The 19486-nt window shown below is 49.4% G+C and overlaps 1 protein-coding gene across 1 annotated transcript in view; it reads right to left on the bottom strand.

The window, feature by feature from the left end:
- The window catches only part of kcnh3 (potassium voltage-gated channel, subfamily H (eag-related), member 3), a 135978-nt gene that overhangs the window by 58152 nt on the left and 58340 nt on the right, over nt 1-19486 (bottom strand). Inside the window, exon 3 of the mRNA XM_064329844.1 lies at nt 1352-1585. Within this exon, the coding sequence (XP_064185914.1) occupies nt 1352-1585 (234 nt within the window). The remainder of the gene's footprint in view (nt 1-1351; nt 1586-19486) is intronic.

The raw sequence follows: 19486 nt of genomic DNA, 5'->3' as shown, positions 1-19486 counted from the left end.
AAAGAAAGGGTCGTGGGAACTTCACGGTGCTTATGCACGCTTATACACGCACACAAGAGGCGGCAGAAAAAAAAGTTTAAATATTTTTCACATAATACAAGTGTCTTGGATGACAAAAACATGTCGCGGTGAAAATATTTATTTTTTATATGATTTATTTTATTCGTTGTTGAATGCCCTCTGCAGTGCATGTTTGAGCATAGACGGATATGTGGCTCTTGAGATTTAAACCCTGGGACACACGTCCCCTACAGGGGACACAAATGAATTGCAGGGTTGTTAGGCGGACAAATCGAGAGTAATGGAACTCAAATTAAACACCTGCTTCGGTCCCTCCTGGGTCCCTCCGCGCGATATTTAAACGAGATTAACCCTGTAACGGCTCCCTCTAATGTGCATTCAGAGAGTTGGGAGTGTATGTGCCTGCCCAATTGCTTCACGCTTTCTGTAACGCTGGTGAAAAAGACGGCTGAATCCGTGCATCTAGCTCTGCTCTTACTCTGTCTGTCTGACCGTGGAGCACCAACTCTCTTTCTCCACCTCTTCAAGTGCCCCCTCTTCCTTTCTATCATCCCTCTTTCAATCTCCTTTCTGAAATCCTCTCCATTCTCCGTTTATTGCTCCCTCCTTCCTCTCGTTCTCTCTCTCTCCCCCTCTCTACTCACAACTTGTGTTCAACCGCCAATTTAATGTTCAGCCTTCAGGAGCACACCACACTCAACACATTATAGCCTAGAAAATGGAGCCAGTTTTTTTTTGCAGTGCTGCAGACCTAGAAGATGCCCAAAACTGTGCAGACCTCAGGCCTACCTGCTGTCACCTGCATATACACACTCACTGCATTACATTACATTACATTACAGGCATTTGGCAGACGCTCTTATCCAGAGCGACGTACAACAAAATGTATAACCATAACCAGGAACAAGTGTGTCGAAAACCCTAGAGAGAAGTACAGTTCCAAGTGCAGGAAACGACCGCGTAGTTTAACTTGGACCCTGTAGGTTAATCTGATCAACACAAACAAAAGCAGGAACAAAGCAGTCTATGCAAATAATACAAGCAATAATTAAGTTGGCACGAGTGCAATAACTAAAATAAACTAATATTAACAGCTTACCTAGCTACAAACCTAAGCTTTCATAGTCAATTAGAGACTACGGGGAGGTACGGAGGGATGGGGAGAGGTGCAGCCTGAAGAGGTGAGTCTCCAGTCGTCGCTTGAAGGTGATCAGGGTCTCAGCTGTTCTGACCTCCACGGGAAGGTCATAGATCCTTACGGTCCGATTCAAATTTCCATCACAAAATTATCGGCACTTTCTACCGCTATGGCAGGCTGGGGCTCGCTCACCTCCCTTCTTGTAGAAGACCAGCTCGGTCTTGAACTCCCTGCGCTCGTCCAGCGCCCCCTGGATCTGGGCCGTGTGCGGGTCGCTGGTCTCCGGGCCGTACAGGAAGTGACACGCGCAGCTCTTCTGCATGAGCTCGGCCCGGGCGTAGCCCGTCAGCTCGCAGAAGCCGTCCGAGCAGTACACGATCGGGTAGAGCGACTGCACCTGGGCGTTCCCCAGCACGAAGTTACTGTCTGTCAGGGGGAGAGAGAGAGAGAGAGAGGGGTCAGTACCAGGGTGTGTGAGGGGTGTGTGTGTGTGTGTGTGAGACAGTGTGTGTGTGTGTGTATGTGTGAGGGTGTGAGTGTCTCAGTGTGTGCGTGTGTGTATGTGTGAGAGAGAGAGTGTGTGTGTGTGTGTGTGTGTGGTGTGGAAGTGTGGCGTTGTGTAGTGGTGCGTGCATGTGTGTGTGAGGGGTGTGTGTGTGTGTGAGACAGTGTGTGCTTTGTGAGTGTGAGTGCATTGTTGTGTGTTTTGTGGAGTGTGTGTGTGGTGTGTGGGTGGTGTGGTTTGTGGGGGCGCGGGGGGGGTGGTGTCTGTTCAGACAACAAAGCACAACATGACATTACATTGTTAATTGTCTTATCAAAGACTCTCATCCAGAGCGACTTACATTCGCTCTAATTTTTTATTAGACATAATCCTCTTAGGCAGCTCAAAATTTACTATTTACTCAAACAATCAGGTTAAGCACTTTTCTCTTGGGCACAGAGAAATGTAATCCTGCACTTCTGCGGCTCCAAAGCCCACCATTGCAAAAAAAAATAGTAAATTACATTTTTGCAACCTGCCGCTTTGGAAATCGCTGGAGTAGCAGTGGGTGTCATTTATTTCGCCGTAGCACCTGAGAAGGATTCTGAAGTCCGCGGGTCGTCCACAGGGGGCTTTCAGAGCAGAAATTAGGACAGGCAGAAGCGCAGACGACCGGGTCCTCGTACACACACGGGGTCTTGCGGATACACTACACGACCACGCTAATTAATCACAAAACCGGACGTGATATCAGCGGAGAGTAGCGGAGAGGGGGGGAGGACCGAGCATCAATTAAAGATCAGAAGGGCCTCTCTGCTTTTCTCTTTCTCCCTCTTTCAGAAGAAATTAAACTTTAAAAAAACGCAAAACTTTCTCGGTTACGGACCGCTGGGCAGCTGCAGTTACACACCCGCTACTTTGTCGCTAATTAGACAAACGCTTCTAACTACGACACAAAAAAAAAAGAAACGCACACACACACGATCGGTCTTCGTCTTCCTCAGCTCGGCGCTCCGGGTCACGCCTCAGGGAACGCCACGGAGCGGGAGGAGCGGGATGAGGGACGGAACCTTGCGGAAGGAGAACCGGCGCATGCTGGCGGCCGTCCCAGATCGACGCCGGGTGCAGACGCCGCGGAACAAGGGCCCGGGGGCCATAAAAGCGGACGGACGCAGAGCAAACAGTTTATTTATCGCTCTTTCTTCTCAATGCACACATATGAGCTGGAGTCCATTCGGTAATCAATTCCTGGTCCCGGGGGGGGGGGGGGGGAGGTGGGGGGCGGAGGTGGAGGGGGGGGGTTGTTTAATATTTCATGGGCAGACAGCACTGAATAGGGATGGGGATGGTGTGAGAAAAGAAAAAGAAAATTCTGATTTCTGATCTGCAGCCAAGTTAATTTTTTTTAGGCCTTCAGGTGACATAATTAAGCCAGGCAGGAGGGCAGGAAAGTGAACAGAAAAAAAAAGAAGAAAAAAAGAGAAGGAAAAAAAAAGAGAAGAGAGAAAAGAGGCAGTAACAGAATCTTTGAAGGAGAAGCGTGATTCGGGAGCCATCCCGCGAATATCGACTCGACCGCTCCGTGAGAAAAAAAAAAAGAGAGAGAGAGAGAGAGAGAGAAACAGGGCGAGGCGTGGAGAGAGGGAGCGAGAAAGAGACAGGGCGAGAAAGCGGAGGAGACAGAGCATCAGGTACGCTTCGTTTGAGCACGTCGCGCGGAGCGGAAGGCAATCAGCGTGGACGAGGGGCCGAGCGAACACGACTTGTGAGAGACGCCGCCTTTTATCACGCAGCCAGCCCGACTCGGGGAAAAAACCACACGCTCAGGATGAAAGGCCAAATGCGCTCTCAGGAGAAACGGGTTCTGCAAGACTCCTTTGTCTCTCCGTAGAGCAGGGCTGCCCAACCCTGTTCCTGGAGATCGTACCGTCCTGCGGGTTTTCACTGTAACCCAAACAAAGCCACACCTCGTTCAGCAGCTACAGCACGGCTGCCCAACCCTGTTCCTGGAGATCTACCATCCTGTACGTTTTCACTGTAAACCTAACAAAGCCACACCTCATTCAAGAGCTAGAGCAGGGCTGCCCAATGCTGCTCTTGAAGATCTACCATCCTGTAGGTTTTCACCCAAACCCTAAGAAAGCACAGCTCATTCTACAGCTAGAGATCTCATTGAGCTGCTAAATAATAGAATCAGGTGTGCCAAATTAGGGTTGAAATGAAAATGCACAGGATGGTAGAGCTCCAGGAACAGGGTGGAGAGGCCCAGTTGTAGAGGAACCTTGTCTAATTCAAGGGTTCTTTGTCGGGCAAAAGGAACTCAGTCAGGGGGCTTTGACTCTTTTCCCACCAACCACAGAGGGTTGCATAATGAACCACAACGTTTTTGGTTTCACTGAAGCCTCATCCCCCGCCCCCCCCCCCTTCTCTAGCGACCGCGTCCGATCCTGTCCCAGCGGCGGCGGCGAACCGCGTCGCAGGAGAACACGCTCAGGTGACGCAGCGGTTGAGCGAAACCGGCGAAGGCCTCTCTCATTTCACACCCCGGCGGACCGACATTCGCCTGTCCTCTCCTCAGCTTCCCTATCACAGGGTGTGTGTGCGTGTGTGTGCGTGTGTGTGTGTGTGTGTGTGTGTGTGTGTGTATATGTTTGTGTGTTAGTGAGTGAGAAATGAGAGAGAGAGAGAGAGAATGTGTGTGAGAGAGAGAGAGACAGAGGGAGAGAGAAAGAGAATGTGTGTGAGAGAGAGAGCAATACAGTGTCTTCATTTCTGGTCATAGTGCCCCCCACCCCAGATGAGTTTCCAGTAATCACAGGCCCACGCACTTCCTGCCGGGCCCTCTGGTCTCTAACCGTTCCGCCGCCGGTCCAGAAATGCATCACGGCTAACGCGACCCTGCCGACAGCACCTATCAGCTGAGCTGCTGGGCAGCGAGATGCAGAGGGCCTGATTACCCCCAATCACGCGCTTCAGAGTTGCATTAGCGACCGGTCGCTACAGTCAGACCGGCGCTGCTGCTCGCGGAAAAAGCACCCGATGCAAAACAACGCTGACGGTAGACAGAGGATCAGAAAAGACCAGGTCAAAACCTAGCGTACGGCTGGACCTATAGGGCGGCAGTGTAGCACAGTGGGTAAGGAACTGGGCTTGTAACCGAAAGGTCGCAGGTTCGATTCCCGGGTAAGGACACTGCCGTTGTGCCCTTGAGCAAGTACTAACCGAATGCTTAGTATATACCCACTTATAAATGGATACAATGTACAATGCTAGGAAGTTGTGTAAGTCGCTCTGGTAGAGCGTCTGCAAATGCCATGTAATGTATGTAAGTAATGTATGGACCTGGCAACTGATCGCCGACCAACGGTGTGACTTCACCACTCAACACTCAGTCACTCACTCAGTCAAGACATTCGCGTTTGTGGCTGGCCGTGTGCGCCGCAAAAAAAAGCGTTTTATCTGCCTTTTTTGTAAGATGCTCTCTCATTGGTATTCTGCGTTACGTTCTGTTTGTGTGCCGGGGCGATGTCTCGTTGAGCTGCAGGGATGGTAAATTGAGCACCCAACCGCTGAATTTGCTTTTTTCTTAATTTTTTTTATTTTTATAAAACATTGTGAACCTGCGGGCGCGAGGGAATCTGGCGCTCAGACGTGCAGCGCTTCCTGTGCACAGGAGATCTTTCTGCACGCTAGACTTTCCCGTACTGAGCCCGAAAAAGAACCCAAATTGCTGAGAGCGGACGCTTCAGACCGAGCCCGGCGTGAGACCTCGGCTGCTGCCCCGCCTGAGATCGCCCCGTCCCTCCTCCGGGCTGCGCTGACTGCGGAGGTGCACCTGGACCCCCGGATCTGGGTGAAACCGGAGCTGGAAAGCCCAAAAGCCTGGAAGTAAAAGCACTCCCCGGTAATTCGCTCCAATCACCTGGTTTTGCTAATTAGCACAATTCTTCAGCCAGGAGGTTTTTTTTTTTTTACTTCATTAACCTTTATTTATATAGAGAAGTCTGCCTCATCTAAACTCAACGCCCCGTTAATGTCTGCTGCCACACCCCCCACCCCCCACCCCCCTACAGGAGCCTAACCTGTCAGTGGACTGCGGGGGGCAACCTGGAGTACCTGGAGGAAACTCACATGTGCCATGGGGAGAACGTGTAAACTCCACAGAAAGCCCAGCGGATCGAACCCGGGACCGACAGCGTAACCGTACTCGCGCACCATTAGCGAATCACCTTGCTGAGTTTCTAACTGGAAGAAACGCATGGCAGGACTTATATTTTCAAACTCTGCATGAAATTATAAGCTGATTGATTATACCCTTCCACTGCAGATAAACAGTGTGGACCATGTGGAATGGAGGACCACTGTGTTTGAGTTGTGCGCTGACACACTTCAGGTTTTTTCTTCCATGCTACACACCGAATTCATTAAAAGGAGATTACCACGGGTCACTCTAACTCTCTCCCAAGTGCCTCAACATATATGCCTATGAGTCATCTCAAATATGGGGTATTTCTATTAAAAATTAAGACCTAAAATGAAATTAGGATGAAAAACAAACTAAGTACCATCAATTCAACAAAGGAAATACTAGAAAAATCTGATTGAAGTGATTTATTTTTAAAAAATTATTTCACTGAAAAGAAACTAACGAAACACACAAGACCATACACCCCTTAAGTGAAATAATTTAGGCATTCAAATCAAAGGTTAACCCTTTCACTCACTCCTGAACGCGACCCTAAACGTGCCGACACCCCAGCGCTAATAATTTTGCGAACTCTAACCCTAATCCTAAACCCAAACCCTGATTCTAAACCCAAGCCTAATTATAGGTTTAGGAATAATTACAAATCTGGGATTTCTTTTTTTTTTTTTTTGCAAAATAGAGAACCATAGAACACAAAGGGTGTGTTACAACAACACACATCTGCATGAATACTCATCAGTTGAATCATTTTAACGTTTTTTGTTTCGCAAATAATTCCAAAGAGATTTATTCGGTTTTAGCATTTTTGACATTACCGAGAATTCGACATTGTATTGTAGAAATTTGACATTATAGAGAGAACTTTGCAGCACAGCAAAGCAAAACATAATTAATAATTAATGTGGGGTGGAACCCTTCTGAAAGCACTGTACTCTAAAGGTGGGAATAAAGGCGATGGTGAGTGACCTTTATATTAATATAAGATTAATATGCACGTATACCAGCGATACGCAGGTTACTGAAGAGTAGCTAATGCAATTGCGAAATGTTCCGGCTGACTCCAAATTAAATTTATATACGAAATTATACATGAATGAGTCATGGCATTCCATTAATTTACAGCGTTTGAGCAAGATTTTCCTTCATCTTTTAATGAGAGGAAAACTTTCAAACATATATTTTCAGTATCACTCACCCGTACACAGTCGACTGATCTACGTCACTCCCCAGACTTTTTGATTTGATCTTTCCACAGGGTACGGGCTGGAAAACCATTTCACAAAAGTGACTGACACACACTGCACTGTATATCAGAGCAGACAACTCACACAGCCCAAGCTACCCTGCACTGCCACAGGAGAAAGTGTGTAACAAATACAGAGTACAAGATTCTTACTTACTTCAAGGTACTTCCATTACACTCCTGTACACTATGGGCATTCAGAGTGACTTACACAGCTTTTTTCATTTAAAAAAATATAGTTTCCATTCATACAGCTGGATATACACCGCAGGTTAAGCACCATTCTCAAGGGTACCATTGAACCTGTGACCTGCCCATTATACCACACTGCCGTCTGCTAAGTACCTTGCTACAGTGCCCTACCAGGGAATCAAACCTGCAACCTGTTAGGTAATAAGTGTACTTCCAGTGTCACACATACATTCTCCCTGTACAAATACAACCTTACCCTGTCCATTTGGTAGGGCGTGAATACTATAATACACTTTCACTGCTGTGCAGTGATCAGTCAAACAATTTACCTTATTATAAGATTATATATGCTTACTATATTGATCTGCTCTGTACTGTGGTATCATGTTGAGCAACCTTTGCTAATGTACGGCGAAAATGTGTTTGCAGTAACGTGTGAGACGTGCTTCGAGCTCTATTAAGCATTCATAACAGGACTGCATTCCGAAGCGTTGCCTTGACGCCATCACGATAATCACCAGCTTTCTAAAGTCCGCACTCACATGCAAACACCGTGTGGTGAGCACACAGAAGATCCGAAGTGACACATCAGCTCCGTATTCAAATTACAGTTTATCATTTAATAAGACTTTTTTCTGCCAGTCTGATTTGAATTACACGTATCCATGGGTAACGTTATTACCATGTCGTTTGGAAAACAGTACTGTATGTGAGAAAAGTGCATTTAATGCAGGCCTTAAATATTTTATGCCCCGTGATTTATACACGTTATGAATTGTAAATGAAATCTTTGGGGGGAAAAAAAGGATGTTTCATTTCTGATTTCTGTGGGGGATGGGGAGGGGGGCGTGGAGAGGGGGGGGGCCGTATGCTTTCAGCTCCCCGTTCTGAGAAAAGCGGATATTTGCTGATTTATTTGCTCTCGGCTGTAATGAACAGGCCATTTGTACTTCCGTTTTTTTTGTTGTCGGCAAACAGCCGGCATTTTCTGTCCGATGGCGAGGGGCATTAGAGGGGCAGTGCTTCCACTCAGGCCTTTAATGGGCCAGTGTATGGGCCCAGTGTAGGGGCCCAGTGTAGGGCCCAGTGTATGGCCATGTAGGCCAGTGTAGGGCCCAGTTAGGGCCAGTGTTGGCCAGTGTAGGGCCAGTGTATGGCCAGTGAGGGCAGTGTAGGGGCCATGTAGGCCAGTGTAGGGCCAGTGTAGGCCGTGTAGGGCCAGTGGGCCAGTGTAGGGGCCCAGTGTAGGCCCAGTTAGGGCCCAGTGTAGGCCCAGTATGGGCCAGTGTAGGGCCAGTGTAGGGGCCAGTGTAGGGCCAGTGTGGGTCCAGTGTAGGGCCCATGTATGGGCCCAGTTGGCCAGTGTTGGCCAGTGTGTGGGCCAGTGTAGGGGCCCAGTGTATGGGCCCAGTGTAGGGGCCAGTGTATGGGCCAGTGTGTGGGCCAGTGTAGGGGCCCAGTGTATGGGCCCAGTGTAGGGGCCAGTGTAGGGGCCAGTGTATGGGCCCAGTGTAGGGGCCAGTGTAGGGGCCAGTGTAGGGGCCAGTGTAGGGGCCAGTGTAGGGGCCCAGTGTAGGGGCCAGTGTATGGGCCTAGTGTAGGGGCCAGTGTAGGGGCCCAGTGTAGGGGCCAGTGTAGGGGCCAGTGTAGGGGCCAGTGTAGGTTGGCCTGTGTGGGAAAAAGCTCGCTTTCTGCCTGAGATGCTATGAAACAGGACGACTGGCGCTTTTTTTGGCTCCGATTGTAAGGCCCCCATTCCCGCAGTCTCTTCCCTCGCCCTGTGCGTCTCACAGCATTGCTTATGGATTTCAAAGGTTATCAGAAACGGTTCTCTGGGAAATAAATAAGTAAATAAAAAAACGTTTTTGCGAACCCAGGGAGCGTGTGGGCTGTGACACGCTAAGCACCACAGCACCCAGGGACCGGAGAGTTTCGTGAGCTCGGTGCATCCAGCCAAAACATTTACGATTTAAAAAAAAAATGAAAGATTTAAAATCACATGAGTAAGTGCAAGTATTGACCGTTTTTCCAGAAATCAACAATAAGTGCCCTGTTTATGAGCTCCGCACAAAACACTCAGAGAAGAAAGGCAGGAATGTTTGCTGTCGGATAAAAGCAAACGGGCGACACTGAAGGGTAGAGAATCTGTCAAAGGCTTTCTAAGCTATGCAAGTAAATATTTTTCTCCTGCAAACACAGAGGTATTCTGAGAACAGTCTCCACTCATGCAGAGCTGTCCCTCCCGCTGGGAAGATCAGGCACTGCACCCAGGACCCCGCCTTCTCGCCCAGGACCCCGCCTTCTCGCCCAGGACCCCGCCTCCTGGCCCAGGGCCCTGCCTTCTCGCTTAGAGCCCCCCCCCCAAGTAATTTTTTGCCTAGGGCCCCAAAAGTCTTGGGACGGGACAACAGTGTCGCCAGAACGTTGTCAAACGGGCCTGCAAAGCGAACGGATGTTTGAGCAGTTCATCAGCAAAGCTGGAACGCAGGAACCAGTGTGAGTTAATGAGGCATATGAGCACGAGGGCGGGGGCGGGGGCGGGGGCGAGGAGCGAGGGGCGGGGGGACGGTGGGTGGTTAGCATGTTCAATTAGCATGTAATAGGCGTGCTCAGAGAGAAGAGAAGCACAAAAAGCGCCATGAAGACATCAACAGGAAGAAGCTCAATGAAGCAATTTTATACACAACCTGGGTGCTGTTGCTAAGTGCAGGCCATTCATGCACCAGGCAGCGTTTCATTGTCTCGATCTGCCTGGCTGAAAAAGCTCATTTAGAGCTTGTTTCTCTGTGTGGAGGAAATGGTGTGTGTGTGTGCGCATGTGTGCATGTGTGTGCGTGTGTGTGTGTGTGTGTGTGTGTGTAGGTGTGTAGGTGTGGGCGTGTGCTTGGGTGTGTGTGTGTGTACAGCTGTATAATACATTATCACAATGCAGACAGTTCCCAGTGAGTAGGCAAACCCTCTCCTTTGATGCCATACATATTCTGGGCAGTCCCTCCAAACCCAGTTCTGTTTCTCCCAGTCCCTCCAAACCCAGTTCTGTTTCTCCCAGAGTCTCTCCAAGCCCAGTTCTGTTTGCGCAGAACTGCTAGTTCATCTGTCAGATTTTGATATGGCGAGTTTCTGGTGGGTGAGGGTGGAGGGGGGGGAATGGAGGTTTGGGATTTCTCTCTGTTATATTGCTGCAGGCAATCTGGACCTTGATGAATAAAACACACTCGCTCAACACTACGTGCGCATGAATGATGGATAACGCCCCCCCCCCCCACCCCCTCGCAGAGTTTGAAAAGGTGGGTTCGAGTTCAGACAGTTTCTACCTCATGGCCGGCTTCGTATCGCACATCCATCTCTATGACACGGGTCTTAGCGCTTCTGACACCCAGCATGTCCACTGTCACCCCCTGGCCTGTTCTTTCCCCACAATTCCTGTAACACAGCTGCCTTAGGCTCCTCTGTGCACTAGATTCACACACATTCCTACAAATACACGCACACACACACACACACACACACTTCTACAAGCACACACACATACACACACACACACACACTTCTACAAACACACACACATGCACACAAACACACACACACTTCAACACACACACGCACACTTCTACAAGCACACACACATACACACACACACACACCACAAGCACCACACATACACACACGCACACACAACTCACACACACACACACATCAAAAACACACACACATGCACACAACACACACACACTCACACACACACACTCAAGCACACACAACACACACACACACACATGCACACACACACGCACGCACGCACACACACACACACACACACACACTCCATGTTTACTCCAGGACACATGACTCCCTGCTCAGGACTGGCTTTGGTCGAGGGGTGTGCAGGGCAGGGCAGGCACCTCACAAGGGGTGCGTGTAATTAATAAATCAGGCTGCCTTTACTAACGAGGGCTGCAGACCCACAGGGCCAGCGCCAGGCAACCACAGGCTATGATATACAAGCCCTGGGGTGACAGGCTGAGAGCGCCTGCCCTGGTCCACTGATTCCACCGTGCTTTCGGTCAGCAGCCAGACCTGCACCATCGTCAGGCTCCTAACGGGTTCTGCTCTCCGAGCAGCCAGTAAGTAGCAAAAAATAAACAATAACAATAAATAAAAACTCCTTACAAACTCCCCCCCCCACCCCCCAAAAAAACCTCCGCTCCTTAAAATAAACAAAAACCTGCAGTGCAGTTTTTTTTCTTCAAAATCCTAAGTCAGCGTTCTAGAACTCTGAACTGCTTTCAGTCACCAGTAGTGACTGTGACATCAGCATCAGAATGTTCGGTTGGTCAACATTCCAATCGCATACTTGTGATGTCACACCCTAGAGGGTTAAATTCCTCTAGCCATCACCGATGCTTGGACAGGAAAGCGAGGAGGTGGGGTTGGGGGGTTCTGGGGTGGAGAGAGGAGGTGGGGTGGGGGGGATGGGGGGGTCCAGCTCTGGCACAGGGGCTGTTTTGACCTTGAAGCACAGGCGGGTAGAGAGAGAGTTTAAATTGGAACTGCTTCCCACGGGACACGCTCAGGGCAAGGAGAGGGGGGCGCTGGACTTCATCAGTTCAACAGCACCTAGACCACCCCCCCCACACTTCTGCGGAGAGCAGACCCTGGGAAACCTGTGTTTAGGGAAGGAGGGGGGGAGCAACTCAAGACACCTGTAAAGACTGATGAGTCTCATTACCCTAACAACAAAATAAGTGGCTCTAAAAAGCACCCAATGATTGATTATTGGAATGAGCTTATATCGCCTAACTCTCACGAGTGTAACCTGAAAAACCAGCAAAATCATTCTTGCAGCGGCAACCTTCAGCCTGTATGTAAGAGTGCGATATCATTGGTTAATAGACAGAGACAGATGCTTCACTATGCAGAGATGAATGTTTCTGAAGGACCAGCCGGGCAGTACTGTAGCACAACATATTGATCACGGAAGAGGGCCTGTGGAATAGATTGTTTGGAAGTTTTATTCCCAGGGACCTGAGAAGGGTACTTAAGAACTGCTTCAGTCAATATCGAGCCGTAAGAAAGGACTGTGTCTTAAAGAGCGATTCATTATGAGCTAAAAGCATTCGCAGACCTCGACCAACGAGTTAGCACCAGTTATAGCAGCGCGTGTGTTCAGTACATCACTACATTCGGCGTTCAGAAACAGCTGGTATTTCCCTCGCAAGAAAAATGCCAGTTGGAGGAAGAGCTCAGTCAGTTATGCCTCACTTCAGAGCTGATGTAAAGCAGGTCTTCAGGGCTGTACGCCTCTTGTGCTTGTGTGTCTGTTCCTCTTAGTTTGGAGCGGTGTCTAATTCTGTTTTTTGACTTTAACTGCAAGCTGGGATGCTCGCTTGCGAGATAAGAGCTTATCGCAGTTTGTGGAATTCCGTCGGCACCATTCTCTACCTTCCAGACACTTCTGAACTAAAATGAAAACATAAAGCGACTGTATTCGGTCGTAGCTACAGGCATCAGTTTGCTGCTTCCCAAAACGATGCTCGGAAAACTGGAGACTTCAGTGTTGGTACACCTCGCAGAAACCCATCAGCCGCAAGCGCACGCACATGTACACGCATACACACACACACGTACGTACACGCACACACACACACACACACACACTCACACGCACATGTATATACATACACACACGCACACACACACGTACACACACACATGCACACACACACACACACACACACACAAACACACACACAGACCACACAACACACAACACACACACACATGACACGCATCACACACACACACACACACACACTGACACGCACATGTATATACACACACACACACACACACACACGCACACACACACACACACACACACACAAACGCACACACACAGACCCACACAAGCACACAGACACTCACACACACATGTACACGCACACACACACACACACACACACACATAAAAGCAAGCATGAGGCAATATCTGTATCCTTCCTGTGCAATGAATTCAGACAAAGCAGGGAGGGTGATACATGAAGGAAATCTCAGGTGGATTCCGTACGAGCGGAACAGGTTGTGTGCAAATTGCTCTTCTAGCATCGGCTCATCAGAAGCGATTTCACATCTGCAGTGTTTTTCTTGATCCCGCTACACGGAATATGCGCAGGGTTCTGAATCAGGAGAGAACAGGAGAGGAGAGGAGAGGAGAGTCAGTCAGAACAAGTCTGAGAAAAAGAGAGAGAGAGCGAGGGAGAGACAGAGAAAGAGAAAGAGAGAGAGAGCGAGAGAGAGCATGCGAGAGAAAGAGATTTTTGATTTTCACCCCTTTTATTGGGAAATTTCTCAAACACAGAAATAGCAGAACTTAAAGAAAAAAACAGACCAAACAACAACAAAAAAAAAAAAACCCAAACAACCGCCACAGGCAAAGACAGCGAGACAAAGAATACAGACACAGACAGAGAGAGGGAGAGAGACAGAGAGAGTGAGAGAAAGAGAGAGAGAACAGCCGTATGTGGTGTGATATTGGGTGTGCCTGTGCCAAGCCCTTTGGTGGTGAAAAGAATGATGGACAACCGACTTTAAAAAAACCCCCCAGAAAAACAAAAACAAACTAGCCAGGGACGTTAATGTGTGAGATATTTTTTTTTTATGCCTGACTACTGTTTCTAAAAAAAGAAAGTAAAAATAAATAAATAAATAAATAAACCACGAAGTTGGACAGCACGCAATTTATTAGCTGAGAAGTGGTGGGCTGTGTGGCAGTTTGGCAGACTAATTACCGACGCCCAGCCAACCTGCTCCCCCCCCCCCTCCCCCCCCCCCCCCGCCCCGTAAACACCGAACACTGCTGGTCATGTGATCCCCTCGGGGGACCCAACCACGTCGGGGGGGCGGCCCCAAGGAAGCACTGATTCCAGGGTGCGCGCGGAGAGAGGGAGGACGGAGGAGAGGGAAGAGAGGAAAGAGAGGGAAGAGAGGGAAGAGAGCTCTACCAAGGCGAGGCTAAGAAAGGAGATTCAGACGAGAAGCGGTCCGAGTTGATCCGGAGGAAGGGGCGCGTTGAGACACCGATCTGCCGTTGCTCTTCGTCCGTTTCGTTACCTCCCAACGTGACGACGTGACTTGTATTAGCTCTGTGTTCCACCCGCCGCGCTCTGCCAATACAAACGTAATATATTTTCATGCTAAAGAAACAAAGTGAATTGAATTGAAAATTGAGAGATAACAAGAAAGAGAGAGAGAGAGTGAGAATGTGAGAGAGACTTTTTTTGACTTTCAAAATCTCATTTATTGTACAGAACAAAAGAAAGAAAATGAGAAAATAAAGCCGTCATATTTACATATTATAGCAATAGTAAAACATCCACTCGCAGAGAAAGGAAATAAAATAAAATATAACAAACTCACAAGAAGAAAAACAGTATGCATTGCAAAAAAAAAAAACGGAATGCTTTTTTTTTTTTGCAATGTGTGTGTGAGAGAGAGAGATAGAGAGAGAAAAGAGATAGAGGGAAATCAGGGTCAGAGCCACAGAGAGAGTGAGAAAGAAGACAGTAGAGGAAAGAGCAAAGACACGCCACGCCCTTGTCGCAGCGTCCGAATGATAATAACGAGCGGGCTGTAACCTCGGGTCCGGCCCTCAGCGATGCCTCTGCGCGGTGCTCCTACACAGGGGAGAGCTCGCCCTTGTGCGGAGCAGAAGGCAAATTGCCTTATTCAAGCAGTCACTCTGACAAACAGCAATTTGGGCCCCAAATTATTCCACCACCATCGAGCTCGAGTTCAACCCTCCAAGCAGCTCGCCCCTAAAACCCAACACTATTACGTGCAGTGAGAACCCATGTTCCTGTCTGCGCTGTTGCCTGTTCTTTCCTGTCACTGTTTTTTTTTTTTTTTTTAAAGCCAAATCTGCCTTTGAACCAACTACGGTTAGCGAAGGATGTGTAGGACTTCTGGAATCACTCAAAAGGCATGGCAATGGCCACAGGAGATGAGGAAAGAATTATTTTAATCAGCGAACGGACTGCTCATATTCCTTGCTGAGATGCAGAAATTGGCATGCGTTTCCAGTTCCGCCCACCGTTTCCACAGCAACGCATCACAGAACAACTCAATTTACTGCAATAATTTTTTTTTTGTCACTTTCTATATGGTTGCAATGCACCGCATGGCAATCTAGGTCTGATTGGAGTTGGGTTTAATGAGCTGTGGACAGGATTTCCATCTTGGTGCGGGGGATGGGGGGTGCTGGAAGTCTGGTTCCCCTCGGATTCCTTAATTTAACACCACAGTGCGAATTATCACGCTCATCTGTTCAGGAGCAGATCTGCACCAAACCAGCATTCGGTTCAGCTTCGCTGTCCTCTCTCCTCTGTGCGACGTGCGCTGATCCTCATTGTGTGGACGTAGGCACAAGGAGCCACAACAGCTGCAGTTCAAAGAATGCTAGAGTAGAGGGCGTCGCGTACAGTTAAACACACGGTTTTACTGAAGAGCTGGGGGGGGGGAGGGGGGGGACTACTTATGAGGGCCAAACGAAAGCCAGGCCTAGACTTGATATCCCATGATGCAATTCAGTGGAAGTCACGGCGTCAGGGGGCGGCTGGGGGGGGGCTGGGCCTGTTTAACACCTAGCGATGGGCTAAAATCCATACCAATCACGTACCCACAATGCACTTACGCATGGACCTTAGTGTTACAGTATGTCAGGTGTGGACCCCAGGAAGAGTAGTTGATTCTCAGGGCATCAGCTAATGGGGATCCTTTCAATAAACAAATAAACGATATTATGATGCTCTCCTCCTGCTCTTTGTATTGGTTTAGACACAGGCTCCGCCCCTGTGCTCTGCAGAGAGTGTATATGTACGCTCTCTGGCCTCTTCCTCACTGCCTGCGCACTTTACTGCCTTTCTGGCACTAGGAGGTTAATCATTGACCCCGCCGGTGTTGAATGTTTACTCCCGATGCTGTTACTACGTTTTGTCGCTCAGGATAAGAGTATCTGCAAATACCGATTCGAGAGAGCGAGAGAGAGAGAGAGAGGGAGAGAGAAAGGGAGAGAGTAACAGAGAGAGAGGGACAGAGAGAGAAAGGGAGAGAGTAACAGAGAGAGAGAGAGGGAGAGGGAGAGAGAAAGGGAGAGAGTAACAGAGAGAGAGAGAGAGAGAGCTTAGCGTTGAGCACATTCTCCTTTCCAAAGTTTCAGCACAACACTAAAGTCCACAAAACAAAAAAAGTTAAAACCAGGCACCCCCTTCTTCATAAAGTTTTCGTCTCCATTCCCAGAACAGCCGAGAGGGTTTGTTTTATTGACGCGACTTCCGGTTGGGCGCGCTAGTGCTAACGGCTAAGGCGCGTAGAGCACACGCTGGGTATGAGAGACGCCCCTCCATCCCCGCCCCTCCACCGCTGCCAGGCTCCGGCACCGTGTGGCCCCCCCTCCGCTGAGTGAAGGGCGGAGAAATTGAGATAAATAGGGCTTCTCTCCGGGACGCTGGGGTGAGCCCACAGTCACTTCAGAGCAAACTGCAGCACACCCGAGTGAAGCCTGGAGGGCAAAAGGCTGCAACAGCATGAGTGAGGCAGGAATATACGGCCGCTACTCTAACAACACCACCCACAGTGCACATTCAACACACATCACACACACACACACCACACAAGCTCACACCATCACTATACACAAACTCACTACATCATGCCACAACACACACACACACATGCACTTAACACACACTCCCACACACACACACACACACACACCCCAACGCTAACACTACACTACGCACACACTACATCACCATCACACACACACACACACACACACACACGCATGACACACACACACATCACACACACACATACACACACACACGCATGCAGATCACACACACACACGCACACACGTGCACACACACTCACACACAAATACACACATACACACATGCACGCACACACACACATGCACATACACACACACACAAACACATACACACAAACACAGACACATACACACACACACACACACGCACACACACGCACATGCACACACACAGAAGCTTCTCTCTCCAGTCTTTTCAGCACCAAGGAGAGCACCCTCAGCCCAGAGAAGCTCAGCACTCATTTAAGATGTATACTGTGTGCTTGTGCTGCTGCTATTTGTTCAGTGTTGACTCAGCTTGTCCAGCTGAAAACATAATTCACTGGGTTTCTATTTCAAGCTATAAAATGAAATGCGATGTTATTCAAATGGTCCAGTTAAATATGCTGTCCTGCCCGAACACCAGACAGGGCATTAGGGATGTTTTTAAAGACTCGGCACCAGCACAGTTGCATAATATCCCTCTTTTAATTATTCAAGGCCGATTGAAGCACAGGACATTTTTATTTTTTTTGTTTGTTTAAGCAGGCACCATTATCTACTCACACTGCTTGGCACCTCACTCTAACTCAGTGGCTGTGATTTGCCAAGTGCGGGGAAGGGGGGCGGGGGGTACACTGGAAATGACCCGTTCAGGAATCCAGACAAGGATGGAGTCCTGCACTCAAACTCCCGGACTGCACAATGAACAGAAGAGGGAGCTGGGAACAGGAACAGGAAGAGGAACAGGGACAGGGACAGGAACAGGAACATGAACAGGGACAGGAACAGGAACATAAACAGGAACAGGAAGAGGAACAGGAAGAGGGACAGGGACAGGGACAGGCAGAACAGGCAGGAACATGACAGGACATAAACAGGAACATAAACAGGAACAGGAAGAGGTGATTAAAGAATTAAAGAGAGAAGCCAGGTGAGGGAGGAAATGAATCAGAGCTGAGAGCTGGTGGAGTACGTGCATGCTGCCCGGAGGGGGGGGTGGGTGTTGGGGGATGAGTGTTCTCGCATCTGAGTGCACATGACAAGACAGTGAGTGAGGACAGATGTCGTAATTTAAGCCGGCGTACCACGCGACGTGACGACACCCTGACTTCTCCGGCCAGCTGTTCCCATCTCATATATCAGCATTCTCTTATCAGCGTTTCCCTCTCTCTCTCTCTCTCTCTCTCTCTCTCTCTCTCTCTCTCCCCCCTCTCTCTCTCTCTCCTCTCTCTCCTCTCTCTCTCCTCTCTCTCCCTCTCTCTCTCCCTCTCTCTCTCTCTCTCCTCTCTCTCTCTCTCTCCCTCTCCTCTCTCTCTCTCTCCTCTCTCTGGTCTCTGTGTCCTCCTGGATTCGGGCTCGGTTTTGTGGGGGTATGAGGTCCAGACACCTGCACTCCACCCCACTCCCCTACCCCCCTCTCCCCCAAAAACTCTAGCCACAGACATCTATCGCCGGCGCACCCTGCCGTACGGTGGAGCGAGAGTTCCGGCGGTAGAACGCTAGAGCCGTCACATTCCGCGGAGCGCAGGGCGGAGAGGCGGCCATCTTGGCCACGGCCCCCAGCGGTCAGAGTCCAGTCCGCTGGTGGAGCCCGCGGGGCGCTGGAAGGACCTTCTCGTCAGCTCGACAGACTGCACTACCCGAGGCCGATCTGGACGATACAACAAAAAAAACAAAAAAAAACGGACGATCGCAGCGGCGCTCAGAAAGGGCCGCCTGCTCGTGTGTGAGAAATGTGAGTCACATGACCGGCGGGGTCACATGACCGACGGGGGGCAAGGAGCAGAGCTGGGAGAGCTGGGATTGGGCAGATGGTTGGGCACAGGGAACGCTCCAGCTTTTTTTTGGACACCCCCCCCCCCCGTTAATCTCGCAGCGAATGTAAGAGCCCAAAAGCGTGGAGGCAGAGGGAGCTACGCTGTAAACAAAAAGCAACACATTTCAGGACCTGGCAGAGGAACAGTGGATGTGCCACATTGGTGTGGATTAAGACTCCTCCACGCAGGCTCACACACACACACACACACACACACAGACACACACAGACACACAGACACACGCACACACAGACACACGCACACACAGACACACGCACACACAGACACACACACACACACAGACACACACGCATGCACATACACACACACAGACACACACATTCACACACACGCATGCACACACACACATGCACACACACACATGCACACACACAGACACACACACACACACACACATGAACACACACACAGACACACATTCACACACACACACACCATACATAACCACACACACACACACACACACACACACACACACACACAGACACACAC

Source organism: Anguilla rostrata, chromosome 3, assembly GCF_018555375.3.
Source record: "Anguilla rostrata isolate EN2019 chromosome 3, ASM1855537v3, whole genome shotgun sequence".
NCBI lineage: Eukaryota > Metazoa > Chordata > Actinopteri > Anguilliformes > Anguillidae > Anguilla > Anguilla rostrata.
The sequence above is the reverse complement of the archived record's forward strand: the minus strand, read 5'-3'. Positions and strand labels throughout refer to the sequence as shown.